The sequence below is a fragment of the Pelmatolapia mariae genome, linkage group LG5, assembly GCF_036321145.2.
Source record: "Pelmatolapia mariae isolate MD_Pm_ZW linkage group LG5, Pm_UMD_F_2, whole genome shotgun sequence".
Classification (NCBI taxonomy): domain Eukaryota; kingdom Metazoa; phylum Chordata; class Actinopteri; order Cichliformes; family Cichlidae; genus Pelmatolapia; species Pelmatolapia mariae.
In genome coordinates this window covers 26,845,669-26,863,214 of record NC_086231.1, presented here as the reverse complement: position 1 = coordinate 26,863,214, position 17,546 = coordinate 26,845,669, and the positions used below count along the sequence as shown (strand labels likewise).

Below are 17,546 nucleotides of genomic sequence, written 5' to 3'. Positions count from 1 at the left end.
TAGAAGGTACCACCAGTACACTTTAAAACCAGTATATAAAAATTCAAATGCACAAATGTTAAGATTTTATTGATAAAAGGTTACGATTATGTTATCAATATAATTGTTTTTGCCTTGTTTTTTGGCATACATTTGTTTCTTTATTATTATCACCAGTTTCTGACCCCTTATTACCCCATTACACAAACATACTCAGCTAAAACCACTGTTGATAAAAGATGATACTTACTGGATACTGGATATAGATTTGGTATTTAAGTGGCAATAACTTGCTATCTCCATATTATTACCTTCTTATTCCTTCCCTTTTACCCCATTATTACCACATCGTTGCTGAGCTGTAACAGAAAGTGCAACTGAAAGATGAATTATTCCTCCACCAGTACAATTTAACACCCTGGCACTATATTATATTGCTTTGCTTTCCTGTGTGAAAATGTGGGATCAAGAAGTAAAGAAATTTCCTGGAAAACCAGCAGTGTAGGGAACTAGATAAGAGGCAGAGAAGTATGGATGTCTTGCCTTGCCTTCACTTTCCTCATTCTCAGTGTTGCCTCTTTTCTCCCCCTTTCCATCAATCATTCTCAGAGAACCAACAAACTAAATAGAAGAGGAAGTTGCAGTTTCCTTGCAGTTTTATTTATTTATTTATTTTTTTGTACAAACTAACACCTCTCTCAGTCTGTAGACATCCACTGCTTATCAACCTTATCAACTAACTCCTTGCATGCTCCATCCCCCCCCCCCCCACCCACCCTTTCCATCTTTCTTGTGCCTGGAGAATCACTCTGGTGCCTGTTATATTAAAAACTGAAAACTTTGAAAGACTTCAGCCAAAATTGGTCAGACTGCATCAATCTTGTCTTGTACAGTCCATTGATTGATGTCAGGAGCAGGTCACTACTTGTCTAGACATAGAAAATTCGCTTTAAGCGGCCTTAGCTGTCAATATGGCGCGCTGCACACAAAATACCAGACCAGAATTCACTTTCATTCACACAGACCTGTCATTTACATTTTCAGTTCATTTGGCTGACACAAGCTTGTGACATTAGTCAAATTGGGTTTGCCTTGTTTGCCTTGGTGTTTGACAAACAAAGTGACCTGTTTCCCCCTCGAAAATGACAGGTCATGCGTATCTTCGTGTATGCATACGCGTTTGTACATGCATCAGTGCATATGATGAGACTCAAGGAAAGGAGCTAGAGGCTACACTGGCCAGGAAGAGCGCCGTTTACATAATGTGTTCTGAAAACTGGAGGGTCTGGCTGGGCCGCGCTGTCAGCCCGCGTCGAGGTACGGGGCATCGTTTAATAGGACAGATAATGGTGAGGCTGATACGCGCAGGCAACATGCTTGAAGGGCTAGAACAAAGAATGGAAGTGGAGGGAAGAGAGGGAAAAAAGGCAACAAAGAGGGGCGTACAGTACCTCCTCGACTCTCACTGTCTGCTGGCTTCACCTGGATCGGTCTGTTCATCTGTGACATAGAAAGAAGAAAGCAGGAGACAAAGAACCCAGTTAGCATCATGTAATGGCACATGCTATTACCCCCCGCCCCCCGACCTTCCCCCCTCCTAAAAAAACTTTTTTAGAATCACTCAGGCGAAATTGAGGGTAAAATGTATTGAAAATCTCCAAAGCTGCAGCACTTACAGCCATTGGGGGAATAGCTGGTTGGGAATATGGGTTGGAAATATTATTTGATCTGAGATGAAAGGAGAGAGAAGGGTTGGAAAGGGGGATAAGCAGAGGGATGAAGGGAAAGATAGAAAGAGGGGATGATAGAGGAAAGGTAACACCGGGTCAGCAGAGCTACTGTGAATGTGTCTGTCTCTAGAGGTTTGATGTGCCACCACAATATTATCAATGTGGGCTTTGTGTTTTTATGTGGATACATATGCACGTACAGCGCAGCCAGCACATACAGTACATACTGTACAGTGAGACTGTATCTTACATGGGTTTTCAGACTGCTAAGCCTCACTGCAAATTGTTCTTGCGCAGTCTTCTTTTAGCCACACACACACACACACACACACACACACACACACACACACACACACACACACACACACACACACACACACACACACACACACACACACTGTCCCCCACTGAGACCTTTCCACACTGTGTCCGCTGAGGCCCTCCTTTCATTTCACTCCTGCCTGTCAAAATTTTCCTCTCCGCCTCGCCACCCTGCTAAACGCTCGCCACCAATCAATTTTTAATAATGCCAATCGCCATGCTGCCAGGAGGAATAGAAGGGAAGGGGGAGAGGAAAGGAGAAGAGATCAGAAGAGAGGAGAAGAAAAGGAGAGGAGAGGAGAAGATGGGGAATGTGAAGGATGAAAGGGAGAAGGGAAAGGTCAAGGTTCTGTGTGATGCAGAATCAGTGTTTTGCAAAATGTCATTAAAATCTTTTCTTTTGAATTTGCTGATACAGTCATCACCCTTATGAATCTGCAAGCTTTCAGATGATTCCCCAAAAGGCAAAAAACTTTGAGCACGAGGACACGAGGACATGAGGACGCGGCGCAAACACAATTAATGCTCGGACCTTCACCCTTTTCTGGCGCTTTTCAGCTGCTAATATTAAATCACATCATTCCCCACAACACTTGAGTTACCCATTCCCTCATCTCCCTCGTCTCCTCCCTCTCTTTGACAGCCAAGAGAACCCTGCTAATGTTTTTAATGTGCTGTGATGCATTATTTATCAGACTGGCTGTTGATATGGAAAAAGGACGAGAGGGGATAAAGAAAATGGGGAATGGAAAAAAAAGGGAGTTAAAAATGAGTAAAAAGCGAGAGTACAGTCTTGTGAAAAAAAGTTTTCACAAGACTTCACAGGACTCTGTGCAATCCTGTGCAAAACTAAGTACACCCAGTCACAAACTGCTAATCAATTGACCAACAAAGTGTAAGCACCTCTAAAATGCCACAATCTTCCCTGGAGTTGCTGGCTCAGCAAATTCAAACCAGGGTCAGATTATGCACCAAGAGCTACATTTCAGGCTCTACAGACCTCAGAAACATGATGCTAAAATTAACAAGTATGGCTTGTTGGAAGGGCTACCAGAAGTCTTTTCTTTCTATAAAGGACATGCCCAGTACAGCTAAGGTTTGCAAAGCTGCAACCGAACAAACCACAAGACTTCTGGAATAATGTCCTTTGGACAGACAAGACTGAAGTTGAGATGTTTGGTAATGCACAGTGCAGCGCTTTGCAAAAACCAACCACAGCATGTCAGCGCAAACACCTCACACCAACTGTCAAGCACGTCGGTGGAGAGGTCATGATGTGGCCTTGTGCCAAAAACACAGGACTTGGATACTTTGCAGTCACTGAGTCGACCACGAACACCTCTGTATACCAGAATATTTTAGAGTCAAATGTGAGGCCATCTATCCAACAGCTAAAGATTGGCTGAAAATGGGGCATGCAACAGGACAATAATTTCAAACACAGCAACAGTCTCCAACATAATGGCTGAAAAAGAAAAGAAAGGTGTTGCAATGGTCCATTCCTCAACCTTATTGAAATGCTCTGGCGGGACCTTAAGAGAGGGCCAAAATGTCTCCACAATGATGTGAGAGATTGATAAATTCATGGAGAAAACAATTACTCAAAAGTATTGCTGCTAAATGTGGCTCTGCCAGCTACTCATCAGGGTGTACTTAGTTTTTTTTTTACACGATTGCATGGATCGCTGTGAAAACTTTATTTTCACATGACCGTATGTGAATCAAAAAAGTGTTAGGTAAACAACTGATCGCAGGAAAGGTGAGATCACACTGGGTGAGAAAAGTAAAAAAAACTAAATGAAAAAAGTGAAAAAAGGGTGGCGATGGGAGGAATAAATGTAGTGATAAAAAAGGGAAGTGGGATAGGGAAGAAGAGTAGGGGGAGAGGGAATTAGGAAAACAGGACATAGGGGAAGAAGAAGATATGGATCAGAGTATGGGACAAGGTCAGCTCAATGCTCCCGAGGGGGTCGGGGGTGGGGGGTGGGGGTAGAAGCCTGCATGCATATGAGCACTTTTACTATGACCCATACAAATAGTTTGACCTCAATCTTATCTAATTGTGTTCTACCTCAACTAGTTCTTTATGCAAGTGTCAGCATTAACCTGCATGTTATATGATAACACTGACCCACTGAGATTTTATTTAATTACGCAGGTCTTTATTTAAGTCTTCACTTGGAGTTTAGAGAAGCTACAAAAAACTATTTGGGGATGGCGATGGCAACAATATACAGTATGTGATATATACTTGATCTCTTATATGTAATAACATATAAAAGGCTAGATTTTATTAAAACAATAATTCCTCACTCTTAACGTGCAAAATCCTGTGAACCCGGATGAATTGGTGAATCCCTTAAATCATCATTGCCACTTGAGCACCAGCACGTAAAATGTCTGCTCATAAATTTTTAGATACCGTTCAAAATAATGTTAAGTGGTTAAACCATTATTTTCTTTTGTCACTGAGGGCTGAGTGCTGTTTCATGGGCTCTCTATCAGTGGTTTCCATTACTCCAGGCCCATAAACTGCTTCAAGGTCAGCTTTATCATCCTGCTCATAATAGGGTGAGTTAGCACCAGCCCACTGGACAACTGATCCCAAAACAGTTGTTAAACCCACACGCTGACTCGCACGGATAGCTCCCCTCGGATGTCTGTGGTAGTGCTAGCTAAAGCCAGATGGCAGCATTGAGCAGGAGAAGCTCTCTTTAGCCTAATACCAGTGAAAAATCTCATTTACACAAAAGAGGCTAAAATCCATACATGCATACATATATATACACACAGACATGAAATAAGAGTAAGTGGCTAAGCTCACATGACTAGACATGCATGCTTATCCACACGAGTCTGGCGTGTACACAGAACATGCAACAGCACAAAATAGGCCTATGCATCCAAGCGTGCACGGATCGGGAGATAAATAAGTGTAGGTATGCACAAAAGATATGTAAATGTAGCCTTGTGAGTCAACATGTGCAGTGCCTAAATTGGCTCATCTCACAGCATGCATGCCTAATACCCTGTTTGTGGATCGCTTTCTCTCCTCAGCCTTGTAAGTGCGGTCGCCTGTTCTTCCTTACATATGCCTAAAAAAAAAAAATGAATCACACACACATGCTAAGCTCCATTCTTGCTGAAAGTCCACCTCAGCAGACTTGTGTTGAGAATGGCCTTGGTGTGTACCACATGATTGACAGCTCAAGAGGAACTGCAGCTACACAAATGCATGGGGGCGCGCACACTCACACACATTCTTGCTACACTCCTCTGTTGATTATGTAACTCAATGACAGTGCTCTGCCTCAGTGCTGCCATAGATTCCCTGTTAACTAGAAGCTGAGGGAATACACGGTCTGCATGCAGTCTGTGCTCTACCAAACTGGTGAGTCATTCTTCTGAATCAGTGTGGCATGGCTTGAATGTCTAGCAAGGCCCACAAGATTAGCTCCAAGCAGTGTGGGACTCAAGCTTTGCCTTATTGGATTCTCCTCTGAAATGGGACAAAACTGAAGTCCTTGATCTGAGTTTTGCTGCTTACAGTATTGATTTCACTGCGTGCAAAGCACAAAAATGAAGTTATAAGAACAATATTATGATGACAACTCTACGGGATTTCTTTTTGCTGAATTTCTTTATAGTACCTTGTTATGTCAGATGCACTTCAAATACAGTTTATTACAAGTTGCTCAAGGCAATGCCAGCATCACAAGCCACAGACACACACACACACGCACACACACACACACACACAATAATGCATGCACACAGAGCTACATTAATACACAACACTCGCAAGGACACGAAAGTCCACAGTCACTCACACTCCCATCACTCTGTGAAAAAGAATATTGAAAGTATGCTTTACGAAACTCGGGAGAGGAGGTAGGATTTTCTCATTTTCACCCTCGTCTAGCAGATGTGTTTTTGAGAGAGAGTAGAGCAGTGCAGGCCAGGTCATTTCATTATCACAGTGAGAAAGCACTCCATGAAACTCTCCCAGGGAAGCAAGGAAGGCTGCTCGTAATGTTCCTCCCTTACTATTGTCAAAACCTGCTCTATTTTACATTTTACAGTCGAAGGCCTTTTTCTTGTTACATTCCAATTGCTTTCGTTTTGTCTTTATCCCATTTGAATGCTGAGATGTTTGGGGTTCTTTTGCTCTCTGCTCATCCATATATTTACTGGTTCTTAAGTGTGGTACACATAAAAGCATTCACAAAAAAAAAAAAGAGAGAGAGAGAGAGAGAGAACTGCTCCAAATGTTAAAATTATCTGCAGGAGCAATGTCGCTGAGTGCAACTGTAACCAAATGCTGGTATTCATGTCAAATGAACCATTGGCACTCGACCTGGACCTGCTTTCCAAAGTATCTCAGCATGCATAACACTCATCTTGGGATGGAAACGCGCCAATGGAAACATTAGCTGAACAAATATGGTTATAACCCTGAGATGCTTTTGGGAAACTGGGCTGTCGATGGCGAGAAAAATCCACTCTCAATGGGAAGATTAGCTTGACTAGAAACATTAAGCAGGTGTATATTAGATTTTACATGTGATCACAACCTATTTTAAAAGCAACAATTAAGATTTGACATAAATTAAGCTTCTACAGTACATGATTTTTTTCCCTAAGTCACAAGAATGTTTTATAATGCCGAAAGAAAATCTCACACATCACCGTTACAACTGCTTCAGATGACGACTGAAACTGGCCTTTGCTTGCCACAGCATCAGATGTGTTAGTTACAAGCCATTCAGTCACAAACTGAATTTGCAAGTGCCTGAACTAATCTGTGCAACAAATGTTTTACCAGTGTCATGTAGCAGGATGAGCTGGACAATGTGTAAAGTAAATGTTAACAAATGCTTGAATTTAATAACTCCTGGAGGTAACAGGAAGAACCACTATCAGAATTTTACTACAGCTGCTGTTAGAGGGATTTTAGGGCATGCCTCCCTTAAAGTTGTTTGAGTACATTAATATTTCAGGTATGTCTTGAGTGCACATTCCCCTTCAGGTCATGCCACGGCACCTTAGTTTGGTTAAGGTCAGGACTCTGACTTTTTCACCCCAAAACCAGATTTTCCTGTCTTTTCAGCCATTCTGTTGTTGAATTGTTTTGTGAGCTCTAGATCGGTGTCGAGTTTTATCAGTCAGCCTCTCCTAAGCTTTAGGTCACTGACTGCTGCCCTGACATTTTCCTGTGTAACCTCAGCTTTTTCAAGTTTCTTTCTTTCTTTTTTATTGTTTTGAATTCAAGACTCTGAAGAAGGAAAGCAGCTGAAACAATGACGATCCCTCCACCATGCTTCACAGATGGGATGGCATTTTAGCATTGGTGTGCAGTGCCTATTTTGTCATCTCAGCAGACAAGTTCCCTTTTCATATCTCCTTTGCCCTACTAAAGGAAAACAAATATACGCTGTAATTCACTGTAATTTTTAAAATCATTCTTGTCTTTTGTCAGGACTGTGGCACTTTTTCAAATTCTTCAGTCAGTATTTAGTCGTGTCAAACTAAATTCTGTTACAAATACTTATTTGTAGATCACAAAGTTACATATGGGACATTATTAAGCTCACTTGAACCATCACCTCTATGTAAAAGAAAAATCTGTGTGAACTAAAAAAGAATTGTTCTTCTAGATGTAAATTTGGCAGGAGTTTTTTTTTTTTTAAAACATGGTCACTGATTTCTTGAATAAAATAAGCTACTTTCTATATGAGAGCCAATCTAAACTCAACTCATCCAGAATAACTACCTCAAAAGTAATATACAATGATATTAGTTTGGCAATTTCTCTCAGGGCTTCACAACCTACAGAAGGGGGACCATAAATTCTAACAGCAAAATGGTCACTACCTCCAGAGCAGATGTCAACAGCAATATATTCAAAAGTCTTAGGCAGCGAAACAGCAGAACAGGACCACCCTGCAAGGAGTCTTTGACATTAACCAGTGCTCCACCTCTTTTAGATTTCTTGTCACTACAAAAGATCGTGTAATGCTCTTATAGGTATTTTGATATCTGAGACTCTGTTATCTAGCCGAGCTATGAATCAGGCAAAAATCTCAGGGTGGCATTTATGTATCAAGATGTTAACAAAGTCCACTTTTTTAAAAAAAAAAAAAAGTGCTCCTAATATTTAAATGTAATAATCCAATGCTTTGACTTGACTTAAAATCAAGCCGAGACCTGATTTGAGAGGAGATAGTTGTAGTAAAGATGTGTCGTATCTCAGGAGGCTGCATGTTGATCTTTACAAGATCATACTAGACATTTGTCAGACACAATTCTGTTACCAACAAACAACAGCCACCATGATGTTCTACTAGTTCCTGAAATGCCAGAAATGCAGTGTGACTTGATGTTGCCCCAGGCTCCAGTTCTACCGGGGCACAAAAGCATGCCTTGCACCCTCAGTTGGAACTGAATAATAACAAAGGCGTATCACAGTCAGGCGGGGGTATTACAGTAATGTATAGTTTTTGTTATTGCTCTTTAATTCGTTAAAAGCAGCTGCAGACATATATAAATGGTTGTAATCTGTTTTTGGCAGGTACCTTTTTGGGTGTCCACACCCGAACTCATTTCAGATGGATCCTAAGTCATTTTGTACTGGAACCAGGCCTGCCTTGGTTTGACAAGAACCTTTAGGTCTATTCTATAGTAGTGTTGATAACAGCTTATAAATTGATGAATGTTTAAATCTCACTTGGCTTCCTCTCAGGTTTAATCTCCACTAATGTCTACACATCTCACTGAGTATTTTTCCTCCTCCCCCCCCCAACCACCACTGTAGTTCTTCATTCTGACATACGGCCAAACATTAAACCTCTCTTTTGAAGTGAAACATATTGCAGCGAGATCAGGGTCTGTGTGTGAGGGTAAAGAGGGCTATAAAGCAAAACATCACAATCGCTTCCCTTTTGTTGCATTGTCTTCTTCTTTATCCCCTTTCATCTTTACAGACAAACGAAGATGGGCAATCTGTTTCGTGTCAGATCAAGAACGAGAAGAGAATTTCCTGACAACAGCACAGCCTGGCCCAGTTGTTTGGGGTGGGATTGAGTAGCATGCTGCAGTCAGCCGGAGTGGACAGGAACAAAATAAATATTAAGAGAGAGAAAGGGGGGGGGGAAAAGGCATCCAGATGAATTATGAATTACTGGCACAGACTGTACTTTATGTGGCTGTTGAACCGCAGCGCTAAGGTGGCTAGTAGAACGACAACGTGGCTGCAGTATGCACTATGGCCCCCCAAAAAAGACTGATCAGTATTTCTTAATGTTCAAAATTCTGTAAGATCACGAAGCAGCTCGCTTTCTCTGAAGAATAATATACATGCACAGTGTTTGTAGGGCAAGGTTTTGAGCTGCAGCTGAAATAGGTTTAATGTCTGGTGGTGAAAGATGTATTTGAATGGCGGAAGTTAAATTCCCCAACGTCCCTTGCAAAATCATCCTAAACAAATGCAAATTTAATATAAAGCTGCCTCTCTATCTGAACTGAGAAATCCCTCTAAAGCCACTACATAAATGAAAAATACCGCCACCTTCTTCCCCCTGCCTGTTTCTATATGCTGCTGCTTGCTCTGTGGTGCTGCTGTCCCAGTAGTGTCTACGGAGATCACTACATCTTCACAAAGGCAGATGAAAGGGAAACACACAGAGATCACAAAAGAAGGCAAGCCTCCCTGTCCGACCCTCTGATCACCCGGTGATTCCTTCATCAACACGGCTTTTAAACACCGTTCAAGCATGCACGGAACATGAAGACAGAGGATGATAGACAGGCACACACACGCAAGTCGTACACAAGCATCCAAATCAAATCACACCCTCGAGCACGGAGCATCATTCTCGACCTTGGGAATAACGTGTGTGTCAAAATAATGACAACTCAAAAGGTCCACTCGGTGTATTTATGCTGAACTTCCATGCAGATGCATCCTTTCCTGGTTAAAGACAATTTCTTTTAAACTGCCTTTGAAAATTCTTTCCCCAACTTTCTGACGACCTGTTGTCAAAAAAAAAACAACAACAAAAAAAAACTAGTTACAAAACAGAGACATTTTTAAAAGCTGCAAGTTATCGCACACCCCCACTCCTCCTCCTCCACTCCTTTTTCTGTTTTGCCCGCAGTTGGTTGAGAGCAGCGATGCTTTTTCTCACATCCATTGTTTGATCCATTTCACACCAGCCCACCTCTTCTTTTTATCTCCTCCTGTTTTCTCTTTCTTTCACTGGCAAGCAGCCTGAATGCTGGCAGTAGTGGGAAGGCTCTGGAGCAATTTTGAATGAGAGGTTAAAATGAAAATGTAGTTCTCTCTCTGTTTTTCTTTCTATTCTTGTTCCTATTATTCCCCCCTCATTCTTCTCCCTCCTCTTCTCTTGTATGAATTTGTTTGTCGAATAGAGTAAATGAGTGTTAAAACGTATTTTTTTTCCCGCAGCAAGTTAATGCATGAAAACAGTGTTTTCCCCTCATTTCCTCCACGTTTTTTCAGTGCTCCAACCTGGATAAGAATCTATGTGGAATGAGAGCAGACAGGGTTTATGCTTCCTGCGAACACTTTAATAGGAATCGACAGTTGAGAATTCTGTTGTCACAGCGTAACAGGATAGAAAAAGCACATCATCTGCACCCCCAAATGATTTTGCCCTGTCAGAACCTGTTATGGCTCCACACTCTCCTGTGACATGCACTCGTACATGAGCTACGCCCCGACTCACTAAAGACTCACGCGAATGAGATGCGCTCCCAAATGATATATCATATGTCAAAATATTCTATTTTAAGTTTACATAAATGTTTTATTTGTTTCTTTAAGGCACAAAGCATCACAGCTGACTCGGAAGATCTTTTTTTAAGAGCCCTGAGCACAGGTTGATTATCACACTACAGCTTGATTCATCACAGAAAGAGGCATCACTAATAGAACAGTGCCAGGGTGGGAAACAAAAAGCCTGCAGAGCACGCACACACCTTTTGTGAGTTATATAATTAGATGTACAGCACCTTGGCAATCAACAACTCTGATGTTGCCATAGGGACAATAGCTTTGACTATAAAAAGAATGGATCTATATGTGGAGGTGGTTGAGGGCGGAGGTGCAGAGTGAGGCAGCAAGAGAAAGAAAGGAGAAGACGCGGAGAATGAAGAAAGAAAAAAGTGTGAGAAAATTGGTGCGAGAGAAGCGAAGGTGTTGCCGAGGTGCGGAGCAGCTCTCGGTGCATGTGTGAGTTTGTGTGCATGGTGCACCTGCACGCGTGTGATTAGGAGCGTTCAAAGCTCGTGCGTGTGCCTGTGTGTGTGTGTGTGTGTGCACACACGCACCTGTGTGTATGTGCTGCTGTTCTTGTGTATGAAAGTGTGCAGGAAGGGAGAAGAAAAAAAACAACAAGGACAAAATGTGATAGAGTTGGTAAGTAAGTGAGAGAAAGAAAAGAAAAGAGCTAACTACAGAAATTGTAGAGGACAATTTTCAGCCTCTCTCTCGCTCTCTCTCCCCCTCTAAGCTTGCTGCATTGCTAAGGCTTTGCAGCATATAGTGAAGATTAGGCCAGATGAGAAAGCCATAAATTCTACTTTTCTCTTTCCAGAGGTGAACATAAATCATGGCTGGTACTGGCATGCCATAGCTGGGTTTTTGCTTTTCACTTATCTAATGAATAAAATAAAATAAAAATAAGCGTGCGGGCTGTCATTGTCTGAACCGAGCAGACTGCCTTCACTTGCATCCCTCCACAGTTTTTTTTGTCCTCCTCTCCAGCCATCACCGAGGTACAGAGACGATGAGTGGGTTTCCCATAATTGCTGCGGGAGCACTGTATTCATGAGCTGAATATCGCTGGACTGTGTGTGTGTGCACGAGTGTGTGCGTGAGTGAAATGCGTGCGAGTGAGAAGAAGAGAGTGAGAGCTGACTTAAAAAGCCCCGTGCATATGAAAGACACCTTACAGCATATGCAAATGTAAATATAGACACAAATAGCAGCATGGGCAAACACACCATCGTTGCGGCTCGGGAAGGAAATGCAACCTCTCTCGTGTTCAAGTAGACTGAAAAGCCTGCACACGCACAGTCACACAGACATGGAAACACACACAGCTTCTGTCTCATAAGGTTAGAGGGGTTAGAAGACGGTGTTGTAATGAGCTGTCACTCAAAATAGCCAGCTTTTTTGTCCTGGAAAACCCCCAGAAGGGGGGTGGTGGTGGGGGCAGCATAAAAGCTGTGTAAAAGTTTTAAAAAATGCATGATGTAAGGAAAAATGAGTTGTTGATACTGATTTCCCCCCCTCCTGTCTTAATCTAATGAGTTTGATGAGCTTAATGCCATGACACTGTAGCAGCTTAAGGAATATGGTTTCCATCTATCACTGAGTGCTCTGACTACAGACAGAAAAATATAAAACTAGAGTCCTTGGGAAGATTTAAAGGAATAGACACTGGCATTTTGAAGTTATGAAGTCATTACTGAAGGATTTGCCAACAAACAGAAGACGCTTTAAAGAAGCTGCCCAAAAACATACAAAACATAACATGTTGATTGGAAGCATTTGTTGGGTGGATTTCATCAGCGACGGCCTGCGGTTAGTGGAGAAATGCTTCTGTCTTACTCTTCTAAGACAGACAGAAAAAGCATCTCACAACTTTCCACTGTTGCTTCTATCAGCTGTAACTGTTTCTGCCAGACCAAAAACAACACTGCACTAACATGGACATAATAAAATCCAAGTCTGGAGACAACTTTGACCACAGGGATGACTCTCTTCTCCCCTGTCATAATGTTAACAGTAGATTGTTAGCACCAGAAAAAGTACATTTATGTTAAAAAAAGTGTAATGGCTATACTTAAATATTCTGTATTTTATAAGCCAATATAAAAAAATGATTCCAGGGCATTTTAAATTAAATACATCTTTTCTTTTTTCTCCCTTTGACATGACTGAAAGCACCTTGATTCTTAAATTCATGACTATCCTGTGTCTGTGTTAACATGGCCTCAATGCTCCCCTGAATGGAGAGAAACAGGGGCTAGTAGGGGATGTGAGGGATGCTAGTATAAATAAAAAAGGCAGAGGGAAATTGCATGGAGGTATCATTCACGGGTGCATTGTCCATCTAAAACCCTGTAAAGCCTATTATGTAATGTGTAACCTCTGTACTCCTTCATACTCTCCAAACGCTGGACTGCCCTTAAATGCCGGGAGGGTTTCAAAGGATTCAGAGAAATAAATGGCAGCTTGTCTCTCATGTGCACGCACGCACACACACACTCCTTCTCTTAGCTGCATATTTCCATCAAATAATCACTAATTCCGTGCTCCCTGCCTGATTAAATATAGAAAAGCCAGGAAGAGAGGAAGATGAGCGAAAGAAAAAGAGTGTTGGGAACAGAGCAGTGTGAGGGAGAAGAGAGGAGTTAAGAGTGGAGGAGGAGGATGAGAAAGAAGGGAGTGATACAGTCAAATCTGCCTCTTAGGCTCCGCCAAAGAAACAACAGGGAGTTTTTCAGTAAGACAGCTCTGTTGGCTCCAAGCTAAGCCCAGGTGGGCGATGTGAATGTTCTCTCACTCCCACTCACTTACTAGTCAAAAATATGCACATGCACATGACTGAATGCAGTATAAAGTACACACAAGCGCTCACAAACAATGATGCAGGCCTGTATGTTTCATGCAACTCACAGGTCTGCCTACATTCATATACACTTGCTAACAGAGTCAAACATCCATGACTTTAGAGGGCATTACACTGACTTAACGTAACTAATAACCAACATAACTTCACCCTTACCTTAAAACACCCCTCCATCTCTAACATGTCTCCTGACTATGTTACTAAGTTTGAGAAATACCTGAGACCACAGACTCACAAACACAAGCACAAACACACACAGAAAAAAATCTTCAAGGATGCAACAGCCAATGTGTCAGTCTGTCTTTGTTTTTCACACACGCATTTATTCCCACATTCACATTGATAGTTTTCACTTTTCAGTGGCCTGTAAAATTATCAAAGGCTCACTCTGTGTAATCCTGAAAACATGCAAAGAGACAAAGATGAAACGAAGGAAAGATGGAACGGTGGCTATGCCACCCCACTTGCTTTCCTCATTTAAAAGTGAAGGTTTATACTGAGGATAAGAGGAAGTCTTGAGAAACTAAGTGAGAGAGGGGAAGTTTTAAGTAGCAGCAACAGACCAACACCAAGTTCGTTCCAGAGGGAAGTGAGAGAGAGGGGAAAAGAGGGGAATACATTTCATTATTAATGAAGGAAAAGTTTGTTCAAATTGAACCTGTAAAGTATCTCCAGCTGCTTTTCTTTTCAAACATAGGGAGGCAGGGAGAGGGGGAGGTGGTGGAAGACCTGAATAAGGAAGTGGAAAACATTAGTGAGCAAAATGAGAAAATTTGTTTCCTCCATTTTTGTTGGAGTTTGGTTAATTTAATTTATGAATATTTATTGTCTTAGTTTTAATTTTTACCCATCCAAACCGAAGGACAAAGTAGTCATTAAAGGCATTGTGAGTAGCGCCAGTGACACGTAAGGCCTTTAATGTGTGATATGAAGTGCAATAACACAAACCTAGCTGAATTACAAAATACAAAATGCAGCATTGCTTAGTTGAATACATTAAGGAGTTTTCTGCTACTGCGTGTTTCTCCGGTAGATAATTTTATACAGATATTAATTCATTATTGTGCTTTGTGTAGGTTGTTCAACCAATTGTTTCTTCCCGCTTTACTTTCCTAAGAAAACTACTGAAATGGTAAACTGACATGCTAGAATAGAGTGGCTGAAGCACAAGTAAAGAAAGACTACAAGGTAAGCAAACTGAATTTGTAATGTTAGTTAGCAAACGATACAGCTGCTGTCTGCCACTATAAACTACTCTCATAACAAAACCAGCTGAGTGTAGCAAAATGATTGACGTGGTGGGACACGGTGTGATGGATGTGTTTATTTTTATTTATGGATTTTATTTGCTAAGGAAGATTATGTCAGTTTTCCTCTACAGTTAAAGAGAATTAATGTAACCATTCCCCCTCATGCACATCATCACTTATGTGCTCTTTTAGCAGAGGAGCTCCTGTTCACATGCCGAGCTCCCTTGGTGTTAATTTCAGCCCTATGCTTTGATGTACTTTGTAGGAATGGTGCCAAAACACAGCAGTTTTTCATATTTATCTCATCATTTGAAACAGACGCCCCTTACCCCCAACACACACACACACACACACACACACACACACATATGCATACACATTGACACACACCCTCAACTCTAAATGTGGAACCAAATGACCAAATGAACTTTATTAAGTACACACTGAACTTAACATGCAAACATGTGTACAACAGATATACTTAAGTAGGTGATCTATCCACTTCTAGGGTGCTTTTGCCTCTATTGAATCATGTAAATTCAGCTATATAAAAAAAATAAAAGTATACCTTTACAGTCTCTGAGAAAGCAAGTTGTCAGATTGGATATGTGCAGTATGAATGCATTTTGTGAAAGAGAGAGAAGATCGATTCAGTGTGAATCACTGAGGTGCATTTTAATGAAATGCAAAATAACATCTCTATATAAAAGAGACAAGCAGGAGAGCTCTTTGCATGCTGTGGCTGTGAGTGCTAAGATCAAGAGTTACATCTCCAGCATGTTATGGGACCCCTTCCAATTGTAAGCCCTCCACCTTCCACATCCAACTTCCCTTGGGATATCCCATATGTCAGGAGTAATGTTTTACGTTGTATGAGCTAAAGTTAAAGCTCTTATGCAACTCTGCAGTGGAGCGGCCTTTATTTTCATTACCTGTCAGGGTGGGTATTATGTCATTCTTATGACAGCGCTGGCCAATATGTCAGCCTCTTTAGGCTGAGTGCATCCATCTGTGTTACTATATATCTGACTGTAATATCTTCCTGGCTGTTGGCCAGCTGAATCTTGGTCTGCCAGAGTTGCTACTGTATCTCGCAGTGCCTCTCCTGCTCTCTCCTCTATCCTCACCACCCCCATGGACCTAAAAATATTGGACGTAGTGATAGGAAGGCATATGCTCCAGCCAACATTTTACACCCTTAAAATCTATGAAGAGAACTGACCATTTGTACACTTCCAAGAATTTCTGTGAGGACGCGAATCCAAATCTATAACTAAATGCACGAGTTTGTACTTCCAGTAGCTGCAAAGGCGTTTTGCAAGAAGAAATCTATAGATATTCGAGTGAACACCCTTATGGAGTGGTGCCTGGGAATGCTGAGGCAGAATGACTGATTTCAGGCGATAGTTTCTCCCCTGCAGAGTTAAGAGGGCCCACTGGCCCTTGGGAGCAGCCTGTCACAACTAGAGAAACTCCTGCTGGGGCCACTCTGTTGAGGTTTTCAGCCAGTTCCCAGGGGGTCCCCTCCACCACTTACCCGTTGAAATAAAAATCAATGGCTTAATGATCCAAAACAGGAAACAGAATAGGAAAAAAGAAAGTCCCTTAAACAACAAAATGTCTTTTGGCAAGGGACATTCTGTCCTGGGCCTTCATTTGTTTGTTTGTGTTGAAAGAAATTTGCTGGGATGGTAAGTGAGTGTATGTGTGTGTGTGTACATGCACCAGCAGCTTTGAGAGAGTGAGCTTACCCTAGCTTAGTGGCACAAAACATATTGATTTATTGATTGCCTGTTTCACCCCCTCGCCATCTCTCTCTCTCCCCCTCTCTGTCTTTCTCTCTCTCGCCCTCTCTCGCTGCCTGTTATAGAGGCTCCGGGGACTTGAGACCGCAGTGGGAACTGAAAAAGGGACGTGAGTTTAGGAGAGATGGAAGAGGAGAGAGAGTCAGGGAAGGAGAGAAAGACACTGAAAGCCAGGGAGGAGTATCCCATTTGAGGGTTGATCCAGCGGCCTTTTAACCAAGGCCCCTACATCATTCAGATTTATGAACTAAGGTCATGACCAAATCAAAACCTTGACCTATCTGTGAGGATGTCGATTTATAAGCACCTTGTAGTGGGGAGTGGTGGGGACTTGGCAGGAGCTAGTATACTCCTTGGCCCTGCTTTCCTATGGAGAGAGCTGGATCAGGGCTAGAGGAGAGGCTGGCTGTAATTTGTGATTAGCAGACAGGTTGTGCTTTATCATATACTAGTCACAGCTGATGCAACTCAATGTATTTTTTTAAGTCACTGTCAAATACCATATACAGTAATATGTGCTGTCTCTCTATAAGCAGAGCATGGTGGAGCAAGTCATGTTGTAACCGAACATGCTATGGCTGTCTCTGTCAAGATCTGCAAGTTCCCATTAACTGATACTTTTAGATGAGTGGCCTTAAACACTCTTTAACCAACTAAACATTGCCACAAAGTGTCACTGACACATAACATAACACTTAATGGGGGCATATCTGCAATGATTACAATGGCAAAATGGCAGCAAGCACAGTGAGTAGCTTACAGAAAACACATGTCATCATCGATTTGCACTGTGCCCCCTCC

General features: G+C 41.9%; 1 protein-coding gene across 13 annotated transcripts in view; it reads right to left on the bottom strand.

Moving 5' to 3' along the window:
- celf4 (CUGBP, Elav-like family member 4) overlaps positions 1–17,546 on the bottom strand; it is an 88,337-nt gene that overhangs the window by 19,418 nt on the left and 51,373 nt on the right. For all 13 annotated transcript variants that reach the window (XM_063474510.1, XM_063474515.1, XM_063474513.1 and 10 more), the window contains exon 3: positions 1,431–1,479. In XM_063474510.1, the coding sequence (XP_063330580.1) occupies positions 1,431–1,479 (49 nt within the window). The remainder of the gene's footprint in view (positions 1–1,430; positions 1,480–17,546) is intronic.